The 18,321-nt window shown below is 39.1% G+C and overlaps 1 protein-coding gene across 3 annotated transcripts in view; it reads left to right on the top strand.

Moving 5' to 3' along the window:
• Positions 1–15,964, top strand: part of runx1t1 (RUNX1 partner transcriptional co-repressor 1) — a 57,051-nt gene extending 41,087 nt beyond the window's left edge. For 2 of the 3 annotated variants that reach the window (XM_065292691.2, XM_065292686.2), the window contains exons 6-11: positions 2,142–2,392; positions 4,046–4,143; positions 4,710–4,911; positions 5,309–5,377; positions 10,251–10,441; positions 12,398–15,964. In XM_065292691.2, the coding sequence (XP_065148763.1) occupies positions 2,142–2,392; positions 4,046–4,143; positions 4,710–4,911; positions 5,309–5,377; positions 10,251–10,441; positions 12,398–12,676 (1,090 nt within the window). In that variant the 3' untranslated portion in view covers positions 12,677–15,964. The remainder of the gene's footprint in view (positions 1–2,141; positions 2,393–4,045; positions 4,144–4,709; positions 4,912–5,308; positions 5,378–10,250; positions 10,442–12,397) is intronic. The other variant, XM_065292699.2, reaches the window with a different exon arrangement.
• Positions 15,965–18,321: the final 2,357 nt, after the last annotated feature.

Genomic DNA, 18,321 nt, shown 5'->3' with positions numbered 1-18,321 from the left:
GTGTTATGTTATTTAAAGGGTACCTATTTCGTTGCTAAAACATTGCTTGTCATTTTGTGTATTTGGTATAATGCAATGTGTTTGCGTGGTTTATGCACACATACAATACATTTTTGTTGGGGTTTGTACCTTTTGCATATCGTTAACGTAATAATACACACTTACACACCAAAGGAAATGTTAAAAACGTGAATCGGACCATAGGTGCCCTTTAACACATTATGGGTCATTTTGTGTTAAAACAACACAAAAAAGTTGTTTTAATAATAACGCAGAGATGTGTCTAGATAGGGACAAAATGGGTTGTTTGAACACAAGCATTTTAAGAGTGTATGTAAGCATTTTGCATGCAATAGACTGCTGGGAAACAGGCCGATCTCAACGCAGACCTGAAACTCTTACGCAAAAAATACAAACTTACCACTCAGAAACGTAAATTTTCAATCTCCGAATAATTGATTCTTCCTCAAAATCTGCATCTTCATCTGATAGAGGCTCAAACATAAGATCTGTTTACATACACACAGAGCTACTCAAAGGAGCTGCTCTGAGAAACAGCCAATCAGAGCAGAGCTCAACATTATTATTCATGACTCTTTCAAATAAGGTAATAATGGACCATTTCAATCCTAAATGTTGTAAAAGACATGTAAAACATTTCTTATTTAAACCGCATAACTTCTATGTAGATATCAGGGAACAATTTAACACATTATTTCAATGCATTCGTTGGCTCCTTAAATGTGCATTTACAGTATGCAGTGCGTTCAGGCTTTACATTTTTGCAGACTATGCATTACCTGGGAATCCAACCCATCCTTCATTCTCTACCTACCAGTCTAGCTACAGAAAAGCCTGTGATTTTTTTCAATCGAAAAATGCAAAAATGAAAGACATCTAATATGCCGGACACATGATAATGATGAAACCACTTGAAAATCTCACCAAGCTCTTACCCGAATCAGAAGCACGAGTTCGCAAAGAATGGACAGAATTAGAATTGGCATTAAAATGCATGAGACGGGGGTAAAATAAATGCAGCTGTGTTGTAGAGGTGTGGGTGGAGGAGAGAGGTTGCTTTTGAGGAGCATATGGACGGTGATGGATGCGCATTAGCAGCTCATAAAAGCGGCTCATTAGGAAGTTCGGTCTCTTTTAGAGGCAACCGAAGGCCGACTACCTCCCAGCCCACATGGGGCGACTCACACAAGCATACCCACAGAAGTGTTGGTGTCTATGAATACCTGGTCTCGTGACACATGAAAGTGAAGGGCAGAGCGATGTGAGACCCCAGGGGGTTGCGGCGCTGACTGACATCTGTAAGCACAGATCTCTTATGTGGGCTCACTCAGGTCCTCCCTTTACTGACAACAAGGGGCTTAGCAGAAGCTTTGTAACTGCTTTTCAGAAGATGACTCTGACTGCCACAGGAGCAGTTTCACATTGTATGGAGGAAAGTACATTACGTAGCATCGAAAAGTCATCTTTGAGAATCAATTCATTTGAAATGTTGATTTTAATACACTTGAAAAGTTCTTTAGTCCTAAAAATAATTCAAGAATTCTCTATATTCTATTTCATGTTGTTTATCACTTGCAATACAGGCTGTCCTCTAAAGGGGATCGCACACCAGCCGCGCAGCACAGCGCCGCGTCGAGTCGCGTCTAGGACAACTCTGAGGTATTGTAAACCGGAAGTGCACATTAAATAGTGCGAGCTTCGTCAGATAGCGTCTACTTCAAAATGCAAAATATACGTTAGCAGCCAATGTTAATCGTTAACGATTTGGGACAAATATGATGTTATTTAATGTTAAACTATTGTAGTGAACGGCGCTGTGTGGCCCGACCGGGATTTGAGCAACTTCCTGAGTCACAGCTGGGTGGCATGGACAGGCGCCACCTGGCGGCGCCGGTGTGCATATACTCATAGAAAACAATGTGTTTGATTTTTTTAGAACGGAGCGGCGCGGCCGTTGTGCGATCCCCTTTAGGATGCTAAATCCAAGAATCTATGAAAGCCAAACCAAATCACTACATTACAGAAACTAATGCATTGCCCCCAAAAATTGATATGTTCATTCAAAGTATTTTTATCTTTAATTTTTTTAATCATTCTGGATTTTTCTCCTTGCCATCTAGAACCAAAGAGAACGGCTTTGAGCGGGAGCCTCTCCACCCCGAGCACCCCAGCAAGAGGCCTTGCACCATCAGCCCTGGGCAGCGCTTCAGTCCCTCCAACGGGCTCTCCTACCAGCCCAACGGCCTGCCTCACCCCACACCGCCCCCTCCGCAGCACTACCGCCTGGACGACATGGCCATCGCACACCACTACAGAGACTCCTACCGCCACCCCAACCACCGTGAGATCCGTGACCGGCCTCGACCTCTGGGTAAGAGAGGGTGGTTTTGGATTATTCAGCCTGAACTCATGAGAATTCGTACATATTTTACGAGTTAGCTAATGTTTTATGAATTCATACAAAGTTAATCATGCAAAAACGTACGATTTTCATAAAAAAAATCAAACCTAACCCCGCATCTAACCCCAACGTCACAGGGGTCAAGGCAAAGCTTACCAAAACGTACAAATCGTCGCTGCCCGATGAAACTCATGTATGTCCAAAACGGTTACTTTTCAGGAAGGGAAAAAACACCGTATTTCAAAAGTTGAATGTAGCGTTGTCATACTTGGTACGGCATCTTCACATGTAACCATATTCTTGCCAGTGTAATGATATAATCCACATTTGACCAAATTTGAGTTTAAATGGACATACGTGCATATTTAACAGTAACGGTGGTCGATACGCGTCTTCCGATCATTAATTAGAATGGCCAAGTCCCGTTTCATATTGACAGATGAATACGTTCAGTTTATTAAATAGCCTACGTCTTAGTTTATTAAATATGCTTAGTTTATTTAATATTAATTATAAATGTATTAAATGTCTCTTGCAAACTATGAAGGGACAATGAATCAATACACTGACATGGTAATGCTAGACAGATACTTTGTTTGCACAGTCCTACCATAATTTTGTCACCCCTAAACGTACGTCTGGCATCAGGGGGGAAACGTTTACCTCGATGAAGGAAAGTCATTGTCTCACCAGGCTATGTTTATTCGACTATCCAGTGCTGAGCTTCGATGAAACTTCACGAGACCGGTGAGATGCTTCCAAAGGGCGGGAGATACGCGGCGTGATTGACAGCTTTGACACCAAATGGATATACGTGAAAAATCAGTTGACATGATTTCACAACTTTTCATTGGACATTTAGATATGTGAAGCATACTGTATACGGAAATGAACCTGGACATTCAATCCGTCGAAAAAACTCAAAATGGACATACGTGGTTTTCATCGGACAGCGACGAAATGTGGTTGTATGAATTAATACGAATTAGCCAACTTGTATAATAGGTACAAATTCTCGTGAGATAGCGTTGGATTGTTAGAGCCATAAATGTAAAACTAATTACATTTTCCATAACCGTCTGTCTATCTATCTATCTAATCTTTCCTAAGATGCCACATTAATAACACATGCAGTATAAGCTGCCTTTTCAATTTCTGTATTACCCAATGTCTGCATTATCAAAATCCTCAAAATGACCGTCTTCGGAGTTAAATCAGGCAAGTCTTAGTCAGATCAGGAACATAAACTCCTTTTAAAATGATTTGAGGTTTACATAAAACCAACACGCTATATCAGGCTTAAATGTGCTAAAAATACTCAGGCGCGTTAGGAGGTGATATATGCAGGAGATATACAGTACGTGAGCCTGGCAGCTCTGTTTGGTGCCGCATGGGGAGAGGGTGCGAGCGTGCCCGCGGGCAGCACGGGTGATCCGAGTGAAGGATGAGGGCGTGAGAGGAATGAGGAGCGCGTGAGCGATGGAGGATGTCAGGGAGCGAGTGAGCTATGGCTGAGAAACAGACGGGCACGACACGGCACTGAGGGCAAGCAAGAGAAATGAAGAATCAGGGCTCAAATAGTAACACGTTTAACATGCTCTGTCTCTCTGTGCTCTGTCTCAGGGATGCACGGCAGTACACGGCAAGAGGAAGTCATAGATCACAGACTCACAGACAGAGAATGGGCAGAAGAGTGGAAGCACCTTGACCATGTAAGAAAAGTAATAACATTTTTATTACTATCCAGTGCGCGTGTGTGTGTGCGTGTTTGCATGTAAGAGAGAACATGACATGAAAAGTGTGGAAACAAAATGAAAAATGTGTTTGCCAGCGCATTTCTGTGTGCTTGCATGTTTATTCCCTTAGGGAAGAAAAATCACAAAGGGATGAGATTCTGCTAAGGGGTCTAGTTAAGGCTCTCAGATGTTTGTCGACTTTAGGAAGCTTTAACACCTCAACAATGTCACCAACTATCAGTTTTGCAGATATCAAAGTCTGTAAAGGGAAAGATTTCAATATGAACATGATGTTATGCTTTTTTGCCACATTTTACATGTTAGGATTTTAGGAGAAAAATTTTGATATATGTTAAGAAAAGACACACCAAAATGTGTTACGCTATTAAAGGGCAACCTCAAAGCTATTGTATTTTCATCTGGGTGTGTTTTAGTGACTATAAACGTAATTACTATTCAGTCTGAAACTTCTGGTATTTTATATCTAAATTAGTCTGTTTAGTTTAGAGTAATGACATGTTGGTAACACTGTGCCTGTGTCTCCCCCACAGCTCCTGAACTGCATCATGGATATGGTGGAGAAGACACGTCGCTCCCTGACGGTTTTGCGGAGGTGTCAGGAGGCAGACAGGGAGGAGCTCAACTACTGGATCCGTCGTTACAGCGATGCTGAAGACCTGAAGAAGACCAGCAGCTCCAGCAGCAGTCAGTCCAGACAGCAGAGCCCCGCCAGTCAAGAAGGCAACAATTTAGGTACATAACATGTTCAAAAAAGGAAGTGCATCAATAATCTCTAATCACATTTTAACATGTTTTATAGATTATTTGTGTATATGTTGTGTAAAAGCCGCTTAGTCAAAAATGTGAAAATAATATTGATTGATCGTTAATCGTTTGTCCTATTATGGAAGCTTATTGATTTGGTTCCGATCTTTCCTCAAAATATCTTATACAGGGTTGTAGCAACATGGGAGTGAGTAAATGATGACAGAATTTTCCTATTTGAGATTAACTATCCCTTTAAAGCCAAAATTCGATCAGCACCCCTGGATTTTTTTGACTGATTTCGCTCTGCGTGTCAAACCGTTTACCAGCCTTCTGGTTTAGGAATTGACATCAAAAACTGACTCCATCTTTTTCTTTTTTCCAGACATCCACAGGGAGCTTCTTCACAGGCCTGTATCTGGATACGTACCTGAAGAGATCTGGAAGAAAGCTGGTTAGCATGCTCTCTTTATTGCTTCTTTTAAACATGCACACACACACATAAAAAATCAAAGCTAAATCATTCAAAAGGCGCTCTTTCAAATGTTGACTATGATTTACAAGCTCTCTGAAATGTAATCAGTAAGTCAGGTAACTGTGTCAAATACAAAAGACACTGTAATACTTTTGAATATGGTTGTATTTGAAGAGTTTGGTTCCAAAACGCAATAAATGCCATTTAAAAAAAATTGTTACCATCAAAATTAGTATTGTATCAGGTCAGTATTACAAAGAAAATCCTTAATTTTATGCAAAATTCGATATCCACCGTGATATTCTGTAATCTTTTCTCCCTTTTTTCCCAAAATGCGATAAACGGCAGTCCTCCTTCTCTGCAGAATGCAATAAATTCGCTCAACAAATCACAGCGCACCATTCCACGCATTGTAAACAACAATGGTGACGCATTGATTACACAGAATCCTAGTTTTTATCATTTACTTTGTACTTTGTGATCAACAAACAAACAAAAACAAAATAATACTTTTGATGGCATTGATAAACTTTGGGCGATGAAAAAATGTCAGCTTTAGCTTGTTCTCCCGACAGCATCAAGCTTTTGTCATGCTAACACATTGACCCAAGGGGATCTTATGTTTTGATTAATGTCATTAATGTTTATTTTTTTATCAGTGTATACCACTAGTCATCTAAATGAATATAACATGGCAAAGACGAATGCACATTTATAGATTGATTCAATAGATTCATAGCATTTTTTTTTAATTGTGGATTTGATGCATTTTGCGGAAAAAATAATCAGTTTTTATAATAAATCTTTAAAAATCTAATTAAGAATTTGAATTTTTTATGTTATTATAAAGGTGCTATGTGAATGTTTGTAACAGAAAATATTGGTTTTCATCTTGTCACTTTCTTGGTATAGAAAAAATTGATTTATTTAGTTTTGAAACCAAACTCTTAATTTGTTAACATTAGTATCAGCATTTATTGTTAAACCCCTTAAAATCTAGGGTTCCACTGGCGGGTCCAAAATTAAAACTATATTTATTTAAAAATAAAGTTTTCTGTAATTTTTTTGTTTACTCCAAAATGTATGTGGGTCTTTTAAATTCAGGCATGCCCAATTCTGCAAAAAATAATTAATACTGCATTAGTAGTTTGCGTGTACAGTTATTTATGTTAGTTCATTGTGCATAAACTAATATTAACAGATACTGTATAACTTTTTATGTAATGTATTAGTAAATTCTTAAATTAACATGAACTAATGTATTGCTTTTTGTTAGTTGATGTTAGCTAAATCATTAACTAATATGAACAAATACAACATTATTGAAAAATTATACCCAAAACATATTCTAGATTATTCCGGGCACCTTGGTGTTGTGTTTGCTTGCGTCATAAAGTCTGCCAAAGTCATTCACTATTATTATTTTCCTTTTCCTCCGTATTTACTCAAATTTGTAACTTTTTCGGTGAAAAACTGAGACACTAAGCAAATTTCAAAGGCAAGGCTTAAAAATTTCACAAAATAAACATCAGTACACCAGTATAATAATAAATGAAAAAGGCTGTCTTTTAGATCTCTACTATAAATATATATATATATATCAGTTTTAAAAAATTAACCTTGAACCACCATTAACAAAAAAGATTTCGCATTCCTACCGTCTAACCACAAAAATATGACTTTTCCAGACTCCTCTACAATGAAAAACGTATGTCTGTGTTTGTGTAATGTTGTGTAAGCCCTGCGATGGGCAGTTTAGCGGTTGGCTTTCACTGTAAGCGCCTCCACACATTCCAGCAGTGATGTCAGATCATAAAGCTCTTTTATTGCTCTGGCTGAACAGGACACATAAGTGCTTCCAGCCTTTCCAGCACTTTAGCACTTCTGCCATTAACCGTGCAACAGGAGCTGCCCGGCTCTCCACGGCACTCTGTTTTATCACAGCGGAGGAGCTGGTTAAAAGACGGATAAAGATATTAAAAGGCTTTGTTTAAAGAGCAGCTGATCTGTGTGAAATATGACAAGTGATGGATTTTGTAACAGCAGATTGTTTATCTTGGCCTCTGCCCGCTATTACGCGACAGACGCATCTGTTAAAGCAGCCTGTCTTTGCTGTGTGGTCTTAATAAGAGCAAACAAACCTTTTCACCGGGAATATTCCGCCATTGCAGCACCACCATAAACAGATTGAAAATCCATCTGAAGAGCGAAATAGAAATGCAGTAAAATTGTGTTGCATTTTCCGTGACCTCAGCTCGCAAAGAAGAGCGAATTTGTGCAACAAACCGCTGTGGTTTCGAAATTCAGTCCAATTCTGATGAAAATGCGCCTGGCTTTATAATCCTCCATATTTAAGACCAGGGTGGAGGGTCTATGTGACCACCACCATCCGTTTCTGCAGATCTAGGAGCTGAAGCATTATCGGACATGACGGTTAAGAGTCTATTATGAATTTATATGCGCCATCGTATGTCTCTAGCGACGGTCGCGCTAACCGAGAGAAAAGTAATGACACGTTTGTTATTGCAGAAAATTCATTTGCAATGTAGTAAAAGGTGAATGGCCTTTTTTTCAGAAAGACTGTGTACAGTAGGTGATGAATATTCAAGCCCTTTTCTTGCACAGTGCCATATCCTGATCTGCATGGGCCTTTGGGGCGCAATTGAAATGCATAATTTAAATATAAATTGCCCGATTTGCATATGCAATTAGTCAGGCTGCAGCCCTGAACAATGAAAACAAACAAACACAAAATAATGCCCTAGTCTGCTCTTAAGTTTTTAAGCCAGAAGTATTTACGGTTAATGGGATAACAATGTAAAATGTATAGATAAAGTACAAGTACACAGAAATTCATTTGTACTTCAGAGAGAGAAATATCAAGGATTATCTGTAATCTGTTCTGTGCATTTCTGTCAAATTGGTGCTTTGATGTGAAACAAACCATTTTGCTTGTTTATTTCTATTCAGCTAACCCAACTAAAGCCTATTCAGATATAAATTGATGTTTCTAATGAAACCCCGGATTAATCAATTAAACATGGTAAAATCATTATGAAAATGCCAGAATTATCAGTGTAGTTACTTTCTTTTTAGCCTGTTGGGTATGGATGAATAAACATCTTTTATTGTTGTTTTAACTGATAATTCTGGCACATTGAATACTGAAATACTGTATAGTGGATCAGCGAATCATAAGGCTGTCAAACAAATTGTCAAATACACTGTAAAACCTAACAGTTAACTTAACTCAAACCATTTAAGTAAACTGGTTGCATTAGACCATTTAAGTTTTAAAACACATACATTTAGGTACTGTGAACTTGAGTCATGTGCAATTATGCACTTATATTTAAGTAGTGTGAACTTAAATATAGGTGCATAACTGCATATGACTCAATTTGTTTAGGTTCACAGTACTCAAATGTATGTGTTTTAAAACGAATGCAACTGGTTTACTTAAATGGTTTGAGTTGAGTTAACTTTTAGGTTTTACAGTGTATAAGCTGATTATATACTCTTTGGTCATAGTGCTATGCAGTTAGTTGCAAATTATATTTTTAAGTTTTAATACACAAATTCTCTTAAAATTTGACTAGAATGACGTAATGTAGGTGGGCAGCTTCATTGAAATTTTTATTTATACTCTCGGATTTGAGTCTAAATATAGAGACAGTTATAGCAGCCTGATCTCACATGAATTCGTACGTATTTTACAGCTTGGCTAATTCATACAGTATAAAGTAAATAGTACAGAAACGTACGATTATCATAAAAAAATAATAATAATGAAATCCCACCTTCCACCGCCTCTACTCCTAACGTCACAGGAGCAAACACGACTTGTACAAAAACATACGAGTGTGGTCGTACAAATTTATACGAATCCCGTAAAATACGTACGAACTGTCATGAAAATGTGTTGGTTATGGATAAGCTATTTATTCATTCCCTCAGAGAGGTAACAATGTGATTGTTGATCTCAAAGCATTTCGTACCTTTTTTCGAGGTGGAAATTCGTTCACCCACATTTGCATGTTTTTGTACAATTTGCGTTGCCCCGTGATGTTGGGGCTGGGCGGAGTGTATTCATTTTATTTATAATCATACATTTTTGTACCGTTCACTTCGTACAAATTCATATGAATTAGCCAATTTGTAAAATACATACAGTACGAATTCTTGTGAGATCAGGCTGGAAATATCAGTATGCCTAATCGGGACAAAATGTTCAAAATGAACTTCATGTAACATTTCTACTATATGGTTTTATTGAAAGCTGTGAGCTGTGTAATATCTGCGACCACTAATATCACCAACATAATAGCACATTAACGTGACATTGGAGTAAAAAAATCAAAGTTTAGTTTCATGTGCTCACGCAAAATCTTTATGTGCAGATTTTTTTTACGTTTAGTTTCGTGTGTGCACGTGAAACTTTAGCGTGTGCACATGAAAGCGAAAGTTTTTCTAAACGTAATAGTTTCACGTGCGCACCCAAAAGTTTCATGTGAGCACGCGAAAGTTTCATGTGAGCACACAATATTTTCACGTGCGCACGCAAAACCAACTTTATTTAATTTTTGCTCCATGTCCCCTTAGGGGCTCCGTAAAAATACCAAAAAATTATTTACAAAATTTTTCTGATAAATCCACCTTAATTATAATTTTTTTTGCACTTCTAATACTCGTGCTCGCAGAACTTACACACCTCAGCTTCCAGTAAAATTTTAATTTAGATGAAGCATGAAGCATGTTTTAAATGTTTTTTTACCTGAGAAAACTTTATGATGCAAAAGGCTTGTAGTCTGTGCTCCCGGGCACCTAAAATTGAATTGCATTTTCTCTTCAGAAGAAGCTGTGAATGAGGTGAAGAGGCAGGCCATGTCCGAACTGCAGAAAGCCGTGTCGGAGGCGGAGCGCAAGGCCCATGAGATGATCAGCACCGAACGAGCCAAGATGGAGCGCACGGTGGCCGAGGCCAAAAGGCAGGCGGCGGAGGACGCGCTGTCAGTCATCAACCAGCAGGAGGATTCGAGTGAGGTAACAGCTTGTACGCCTACTGCACATCATTATTTTGTTACTGAACAGCTGCAGTGTTCAAATGCTGCACAATGAATCATTTGGATGGTAATGTATTCCATAATTTATTTTATTTTGCATTAGATATCATCTTTGGGATTGATGGATCCTCTTTAACTGTTAAATCCTAGACATGATTTCTTGTCTCAGTTTGTTGGCTTGTTTTATTTCCACGACTTGTGTTTGATCTCAATATGGAAACATGGTTGGAAATTTGTATAGAAAAGGTGTCCCACGTAATTTCTCATGTAGGCCTGTGTCTCGCAAAGCTGTGGGATATAACATTGCATTTATCACCTCAGGCAAGAGTCAAGGTTTTCCTCCTCTAAATGAAACATGTGGACAGTTAAGGTGGTTCTGATTTGGATGGGGGAAATTGGGAAGGGAGCGGCGAGTGTCTGGGCACAGCGGGGGGACGACTTGTTTAATCAGTTAGCAGAGAAAGGCGGCACGCATCTGAGTTTAATTGCACGAGCCGTGTTTACGCACACTTCTCCCCGGAGGATTGCGTCGGTAGCCGATTTTAACTCTCCGGCTTTCCGTCTCTGGTACGCATTCAGGACTTTGTGATAATTGCAGTTCTGAGCCTGGAGACAAACACAAAGAGGCCACACTGGTAACCTGAGAGCCTGCGCCATCTCCGAGCGCTATGTAGTTATCCTGTTACAAATGTGTCCTCACGTAGCTCCATGTGGAACTGGGTAAAATGACTCCGTTTTACTTTTTTCCCCGAGCTAGCTCATTATTTCAATGTTTTCAAAGCAGGGAGATCCTAAGAAAAATAAACCAGAATTCTCTGTTTAGACGTACACTCAAATGGGAAATGTTTGCTGTTAATGAGCCGAGACTTCCACTTGGTTTTCTCAAAGGTCTGTACATCTATTATTTCCTAATTGGGATAATACCCATGGAACGGAGAGCACAGATTGGGATTGATATTTATTTTAGCGTTGAGAGTCAACAGGTATCTGGGGATATGATATCTGGTTCATGATTCGATAATATAATTCTTCTATTGTTAACTTCTCGAGTCATATCTTTTTAGTAAGGGGGCTTGCACACCAAAGCTTTTTTACATGGCTGAAATTGCCCGGTGAACAGCTTTATTTCAGCAGATTGCCAGCTGTCTTCAGCTGAGCGTATTGGTTGCTGTGATACTTCTGCTTTGTTTATCAGTCGTTGTACGATGCGCCAGTTGGTTGTTTTGATATTTGTCCCGCCCCTCCTCCACTGTGATTTTTCAACTCTCAGTGCGGAAAAAATGCCAGCTTTTTTAAAAAAAATTAAAAAGCTGCGCTTCCATTGGAAACAATTGAAAACATATGTTGCCCATGGCATAAAAGCTTTGGTGTGCCGCTCCCTAAGGCAGGGTGTACACCAGACGTGGTAGACGCGGCAAGCGCAAGTGATTTACATGTTAAGTCAATGCAAAGACACGTTTAGGCATCCTGCTGCACGGCAACGCTCAATTCACGTGGAACACGCCATCCGTGTCGCGCTTAGCACATGTACCACGTTCCGCGCGAATTGAGAGTTTCCGCGGGAAACACGCGATTTGAAAAATCAGAACTTCGGCTGAAATCCGCGCCGCCAAAACCAATCAGGACCTTGCTGTAGTAGTGAAGAGATTACAGGAAGCGAGCGGAGTGGTGGAGTCTCAGCGGAGTCGCAGAAGCCCCTCCCATGACAAGAATTTCCGGGCGAATTACGTGAGTGAACTGAAATGTTCAAGCGTCCAACTACGCACAAATACCGCATTTTGCCGCCTCTACCGCGGTAGCTTTTAACTTGTAATTTACTTTATTTCTTGCTCTGAATGGTGATAGCTTAAAATAACAATTCTTTATGTAAAAATATCAGTACTGTCAGTTAAAATATTATGTCATTTAACCTTCACCCTTTCCTGTTTTTGCACAGAGCTGCTGGAATTGTGGACGCAAAGCGAGCGAGACCTGCAGCGGCTGCAACACAGCGCGATACTGCGGTTCCTTCTGCCAGCACAAGGACTGGGAAAAGCACCACCACGTATGCGGTCAGACCCTGCAGGCACAGCAGCAGGGAGAGACCCCCGCCACCGTCAGCTCCTCAGCCACCCCCAGCAGCGGGGCCGGCAGCCCCGCCGACACGCCCTCCGCCGCCACCCCGCGCTCTGCCACACCCGGCACGCCCTCCGCCATAGAGACCACGCCCCGCTAAAGTCTGAGCGAAACTGACTCTGATGCCTCAGCCTGCCGGGGACTGACTCACCTGCCTCACTCGCTCAAATATGCTAACGCTAGCACGCTAACAAAGAGAGAAAAGACTATTCTTAGGGCGATCACCTACAGGAGGTCCATTTCAGGTCATATTGACTTGCCATGATAGAGAACGCAAAGATATTCTTTGTTTTAAATTCTCGTCGTTCTTTATTGTTACTACATTTATTATCAATTCTTGTCGGTGATGTCGTTTATTGTTGTTGTGGCTCTCGTATACATTCATGTAAATAAGATGAGAAAATAGACAGCTGGGACCTCCCTTTTTCTTTCTTTACGTTCTCAAAGCTCTCTATCCAGTAGCTGGGAAACTATTTGACCTCATTCAAAGACACTTTAAACAAAGAAAAACCAAGGAGATACTTCATATTTGATGTAAGCATATGATTCGAAAACAAACATCATAGAGAAATAAACACGCTACGCAGGGCATCTGCGTCGTACGCGGTGGAGTAAACGACGGACGGCGTTTCCGGCTCACTAGCTGAACTCCGCAGATGTGCAGCAGGAACGCAGATGTTCATCCCTCTTGACTTCTGCAAGATCATATCCAGGTCAATGGTCTGAGAAATATAAAAAGCTGGAATGGGAGGGCGAACCAGATCAGATCCGTGCTGGATGTCGAACACCACACAGCGTAATGAACGATGCGCTCTTGCACTCCAAACAGGAAGTGAAGTCATCAGCCCACCAGAGCAGGACTGTCACGTCCTCACTACATGACAGCCGCCGGAGAAACAAAGGGCTGAGAAATTACTCATAAATCACGGCCCGATCCCGTCCTGCCTATCTCTAACCCTTCCATCAATCCTTGTTTTTGCTTCTTCTAGATCTCATTGTGTTAAACACTCGTGTCCTGTGCCGTTATTTATTGTACATGTGCTGGACAATTGTGACGATGCATAATAGTTTAAACCACAGTCACAACTTTTCGATTCACCTTTCTAGGCTTTCTAGGTGCGAAACATCTTTTCTCTTGTTTTCTCTCTCGCAAGCTGCTTTTCTATTCGTGTGTGTTTGTGGTAGTCCCCTTGTAGTTCTCTTAAAAGAAGACGGACGCTTTTCCCGTTGTCCTCGAAAGACAAACGCTATCTCAGTGCTGCTACTTCAGTATCATTCGAATCTTTTTTCTGAGATCTAGCATGTTACATGGAATGCTAACATAAATGTTTTTGTACATGGGACGTACATAAATGTATTTGCACTGTCACGATTTCTCTTGGCATGCTTCTTTTGGCAGTTTTTTCCCGTCACTTCACGGTTTATCTTTGGAGTGCTTCGTTACATATCTGTGATTTCGATTTTATTTCTTGTTAAAAAAACAAAAGAAAATGGAAAACGACAAAACAGAGGTATCGCAATCTGCTTTCACTGACATTTTTTTCCTAACATAATGGCAAACACGTTCGCTTTGAATAGGACAGCGCATGCACATGCATACTGAACGCTATGGTATATGTTGTTTTGTTTTATAGAAAAAAGAAAAAAATGCACAAAAAAAGACACTAACTTTCCAAATGCAGAGGTAAATAGACAGCTTTAACACTGCAGAGCACCAGGATACACAGTATTACAAAAGAATTAACATGGAAGACAGCCAAAGACAGACATGAAGGACCAAAACCTGATTTTATCCAAACGAACAACAAATATTCACTCTTTTATTGAAACATTAAGCAGGTTTTAAATACCATCCGAAAACCTTTAAATCTCCCCGTCTGGTTCAGCTCGCATGGGAGAAGAAGCCACACAAAACCATGTAGCAGTTCTCGAGGCAAGAGGGTTCACGTACGTACGAGACGGTCTGAATGATTGAGCAATAATCCAAAAGTTTGAGGTGTTTTACAACAATTTCATCTTTGATGTTTTCCCTTCCGTGACTCTTCGTGAAAAGGCGACGTACTCGAAATAGCCCGGCCGAAGCTGTTCGCATTCATAAACGACGCATGCAACCAAACGTTCAAGTGTTTCAGCTCATGATATAAAGCCATGTTAGATAGAAACAGTTTGTTTCTGAAACTAAACAAACAAGACAAAACCTCGAAAATGGCTTGAGAGGAAGCGAGGACTATATAAGCACTTCGACAGCTCTCGCCCCAAAACCATGGTGCTAAACGCTGCGTATTTGACCTCTCGGGAGGTGTCTACAGTACATGCTATGGTTAAATAATCCAAAAAGTAAGGTGTAAGACGCCTGTCCTAAACTTCACAAAAGCTGCGTATTTGAGAAAAACGTATATAAAGTGAAGTGATCAGGGCGACCTGAATAAAAAAAATTAAGCACGGGCAAAGCGGACGCCTCCTTCTCCTTCCCACGCTTGTACGTCTGTTTTGCTACGACCTTTTTCCTCGGTGGCAAAAAGTCTCACTCTACCTCTGACAGCATGTTAGGAGCACCAGTCGCCGAGCGGACGCTGGTCTAGTCAAACCAAATGGGCACTTGAGAACAAGACTTAAACCCAAAGGTAAAGCTCATACAGCTGTAAACCATATCACTACTTGGTAACAATGCAGACCTCATGAGAAAAAAACGTAAGATGAATAGAATACGTAAGATAAAAATGACAAAAAAAAAACACTTTTTTACGTTCCTTTAAGTCGTACAGATCGCTTTGAGTTTGTAAATATGACAACTCAAAGTAAAAAGATGACTTCATTTGATATACACTTTAATTCAATAAGATGAGAAATGTGATAATCGCCCTCCTTTTCACCTGCACCCCCCCTCTACCCGTTTCTGTCCTTTGTTGTGAGACACGCTATAGGCCGCTCGTAGGTTCATGTTTATGGGGGTTCACGCAGTGAACAATCTTCGCTTGCCGGTGCGTGAGGTGTTCTTGCGTTTTCAACTGAATTAAACCTTAGGTTAAAAAGGGACGGTGGAAACACAAAGTGAAGTGGTGGGTGGGTTCAGGGATGGGCAGTCGTAGGGTTCTTCGAAATCTTTATTGTGAAAAAAACTCATGAAAGTCGTTGTGCAATACTTAACGGAAACATGAACCACAGGTGAAGGTGGACTGGGAGGCTGCGGTCTCTCGGTATACTCTTGGGTTTTTGAGTCTACTGTGTCAGAACTGTGGTTTCTTGTTTAATCTGTTTTCTTTATTTTATTCTCTCATTTTGGGGGGCTGTAGTAAATGGTCTGTCAGTCTGTGAATCTTTGCAGTATGATTCTGGTATTGTTGTACTCTTTACTGTGTAATAAATATGTTCATACCTGCATTGCGAACCGTGGATTCCTTGTTGTCTTTTGTCATACGAAAAGATTATATGACCAACAGACAGTACCGTATAGGAGAGATTTATGGGGTCACTTAGACAATTAGACCATTTTTAAATAGCTTTTCAGACCTAGAAAACTCCTAGGTAAAAATTCACTGTATATATATATATATATATATATATATATACACACATACAGTACTGTCAAAGGTTTAAAACATGTTTGACATGTTCTTAAAAATCGCTTAAAATCCAAGTGAAATTGAAATTTAAAAAAAATTATATTGTAGTATTTTTACAAATGACTTGTCTGTGAGCTTTATTACTTTTTAAAAATTCATGTGCCCTTAAAAATATTTAATCAAAAACTTTAATCTCCCCTCCTCGAAACGATTTTTCTTTACTTTTACTTGCTTTAAAAGTGTATATTTGTTATTTTTATTGTCAGAAATGACGATCGTTTTGCTAGATAAGACCCTTATGCCTCGTTTGGGATCATTTAGAGTCCTTTGAAACTCTGTTGAAAAAAAACTGTTAAGTGTTGAGTTAAGTATTAAATGTTGGGCTCTATTAAAGTCCATTAAAATGAGAAAAATCCTGAAATGTTTTCCTCAAAAAACATAATTTCTTCTCGACTGAACGAAGAAAGACATCAACATTTTGGATGACATGGTGGTGAGTAAATTATCTGGATTTTTCTTTTAAGAAAATGGAATATTCCTTTAAGAATTTTCATGACGCTGTTATAAAACTATATGACAGAGTATTAACACTTAATGACACTTAAATGACAAATTATATTTGTACCACTGTAGTTGAGGTCAAGAGAAATTATAAAACTATAGACGGTTTCAGCAGTAACAACATAAACAAGCGGCTGTCGCGGTCCGCACGTAACTTCCGGTAAACTCCGCCTAGAATAAATAACAACAAAGTTCTTTAAACGTAGTTTATTTATATAACAAGCAAAACAACAACACATAGATAACCTAGGAAACCAACACATTTGTTATTTTCGACGAGGCATTTGTTCAAGAGATCAGTTAAGCAACTAGTCAGACCATTAAAAAAATGAAAGCGGAAGTAAGGTTCGGATCCAGACGTGTATCACGTGCGTCCAATGAAACCGTCTATATGACAGATATATTAACACTTAATGAAATTTAAATGACAAATTCAATTTGTATCACTGGTAAAAAGTGGTGAGTTATGTTGTCTTGGTAATGTCAAGTTGTTGTGACAAGTTATGATGTATTGGTTAATGTCAAGTTTTCATAACAAAGACATCTCAAACAGTGTCATCTTCGCATTAAAAATGACATAATTGAACAAATGACACTTAATGACAGTTGTCATAAACGTGCATAAAATCTCCTTCATGTTCATTGCACGTGTCATGTCATGATTATGAAGGAGGCATGTCAGTCTTATGAACACCCCTTCAAGTAAAGTGCTACCAAAAATTTATTCATGTTATGACAGGACAATAGCCCCTACAAACTATTTGAAAATCTGGAATCTGAGGGTGCAAAAAAACTCTAAATATAAAAAAATGCCTTTAAAGTTGTCCAAATAAAGTTCTTAGCAATATATTATTAATGATAAATACATTTTTGCTGTATTATTTATTGTAGGAAATTTACTAAATATTTCATGGAACATAATCTTTAGTATCCTAATGATTTTGGCATAAAAGAAAAATCATCCATTTTGATCCATACAATGTATTTATGGCTATTGCTACAAATATACTTGTGGTCCAGGGTTACATCTATCACGTGTTTTCAATTAATTTTTTATGTCTTTAGTTACAACATAATTCCTTAAGTAAAAGTTTTGATGAGTTTACTATTATTTGAAAATGTGGAAAAATATGAAGAATGAGTAATGTGTTAAAACTTTTGAATAGCAGTGTATATTTGTGAGTGCAATAATTCCAATAAAATTCTTTTTAGACATCTTTATCCAGTAATTGCAAATTACAGTTTCCCAAAATGGATGTTTAAGCTGCCTTAATTTAAAAACACATTGCACTTAACATATATCAGTGCCATTGCTTTGCCTCAAGATGCACACCGGTATTGTTTTTTGTAAGGTATGTTTGTAAAAACTTAAATGTCTTAATATAACTAATGCCTAGTACTGAATTAATCTGTCTGGGAAACCACTCCTAAGAGTGAAATATCGATGCTTGTAAACATGGCTTATTTCTGATGTGCATACTTGAGTCAACAACAAAAAAATGTGTCCAGAACCTGAACTATACTCTTGTTACACAGACACATTATTAAAGGTTGAGTAAATCATGATGTGGTATGTATGTATACGCGAAAAAGCTTTAAGTGAAATTAAGATTTAAAAAGC

Source organism: Paramisgurnus dabryanus, chromosome 19 (genome assembly GCF_030506205.2).
Source record: "Paramisgurnus dabryanus chromosome 19, PD_genome_1.1, whole genome shotgun sequence".
In the NCBI taxonomy this organism is placed as follows: domain Eukaryota; kingdom Metazoa; phylum Chordata; class Actinopteri; order Cypriniformes; family Cobitidae; genus Paramisgurnus; species Paramisgurnus dabryanus.
The sequence above is the reverse complement of the archived record's forward strand: the minus strand, read 5'-3'. Positions and strand labels throughout refer to the sequence as shown.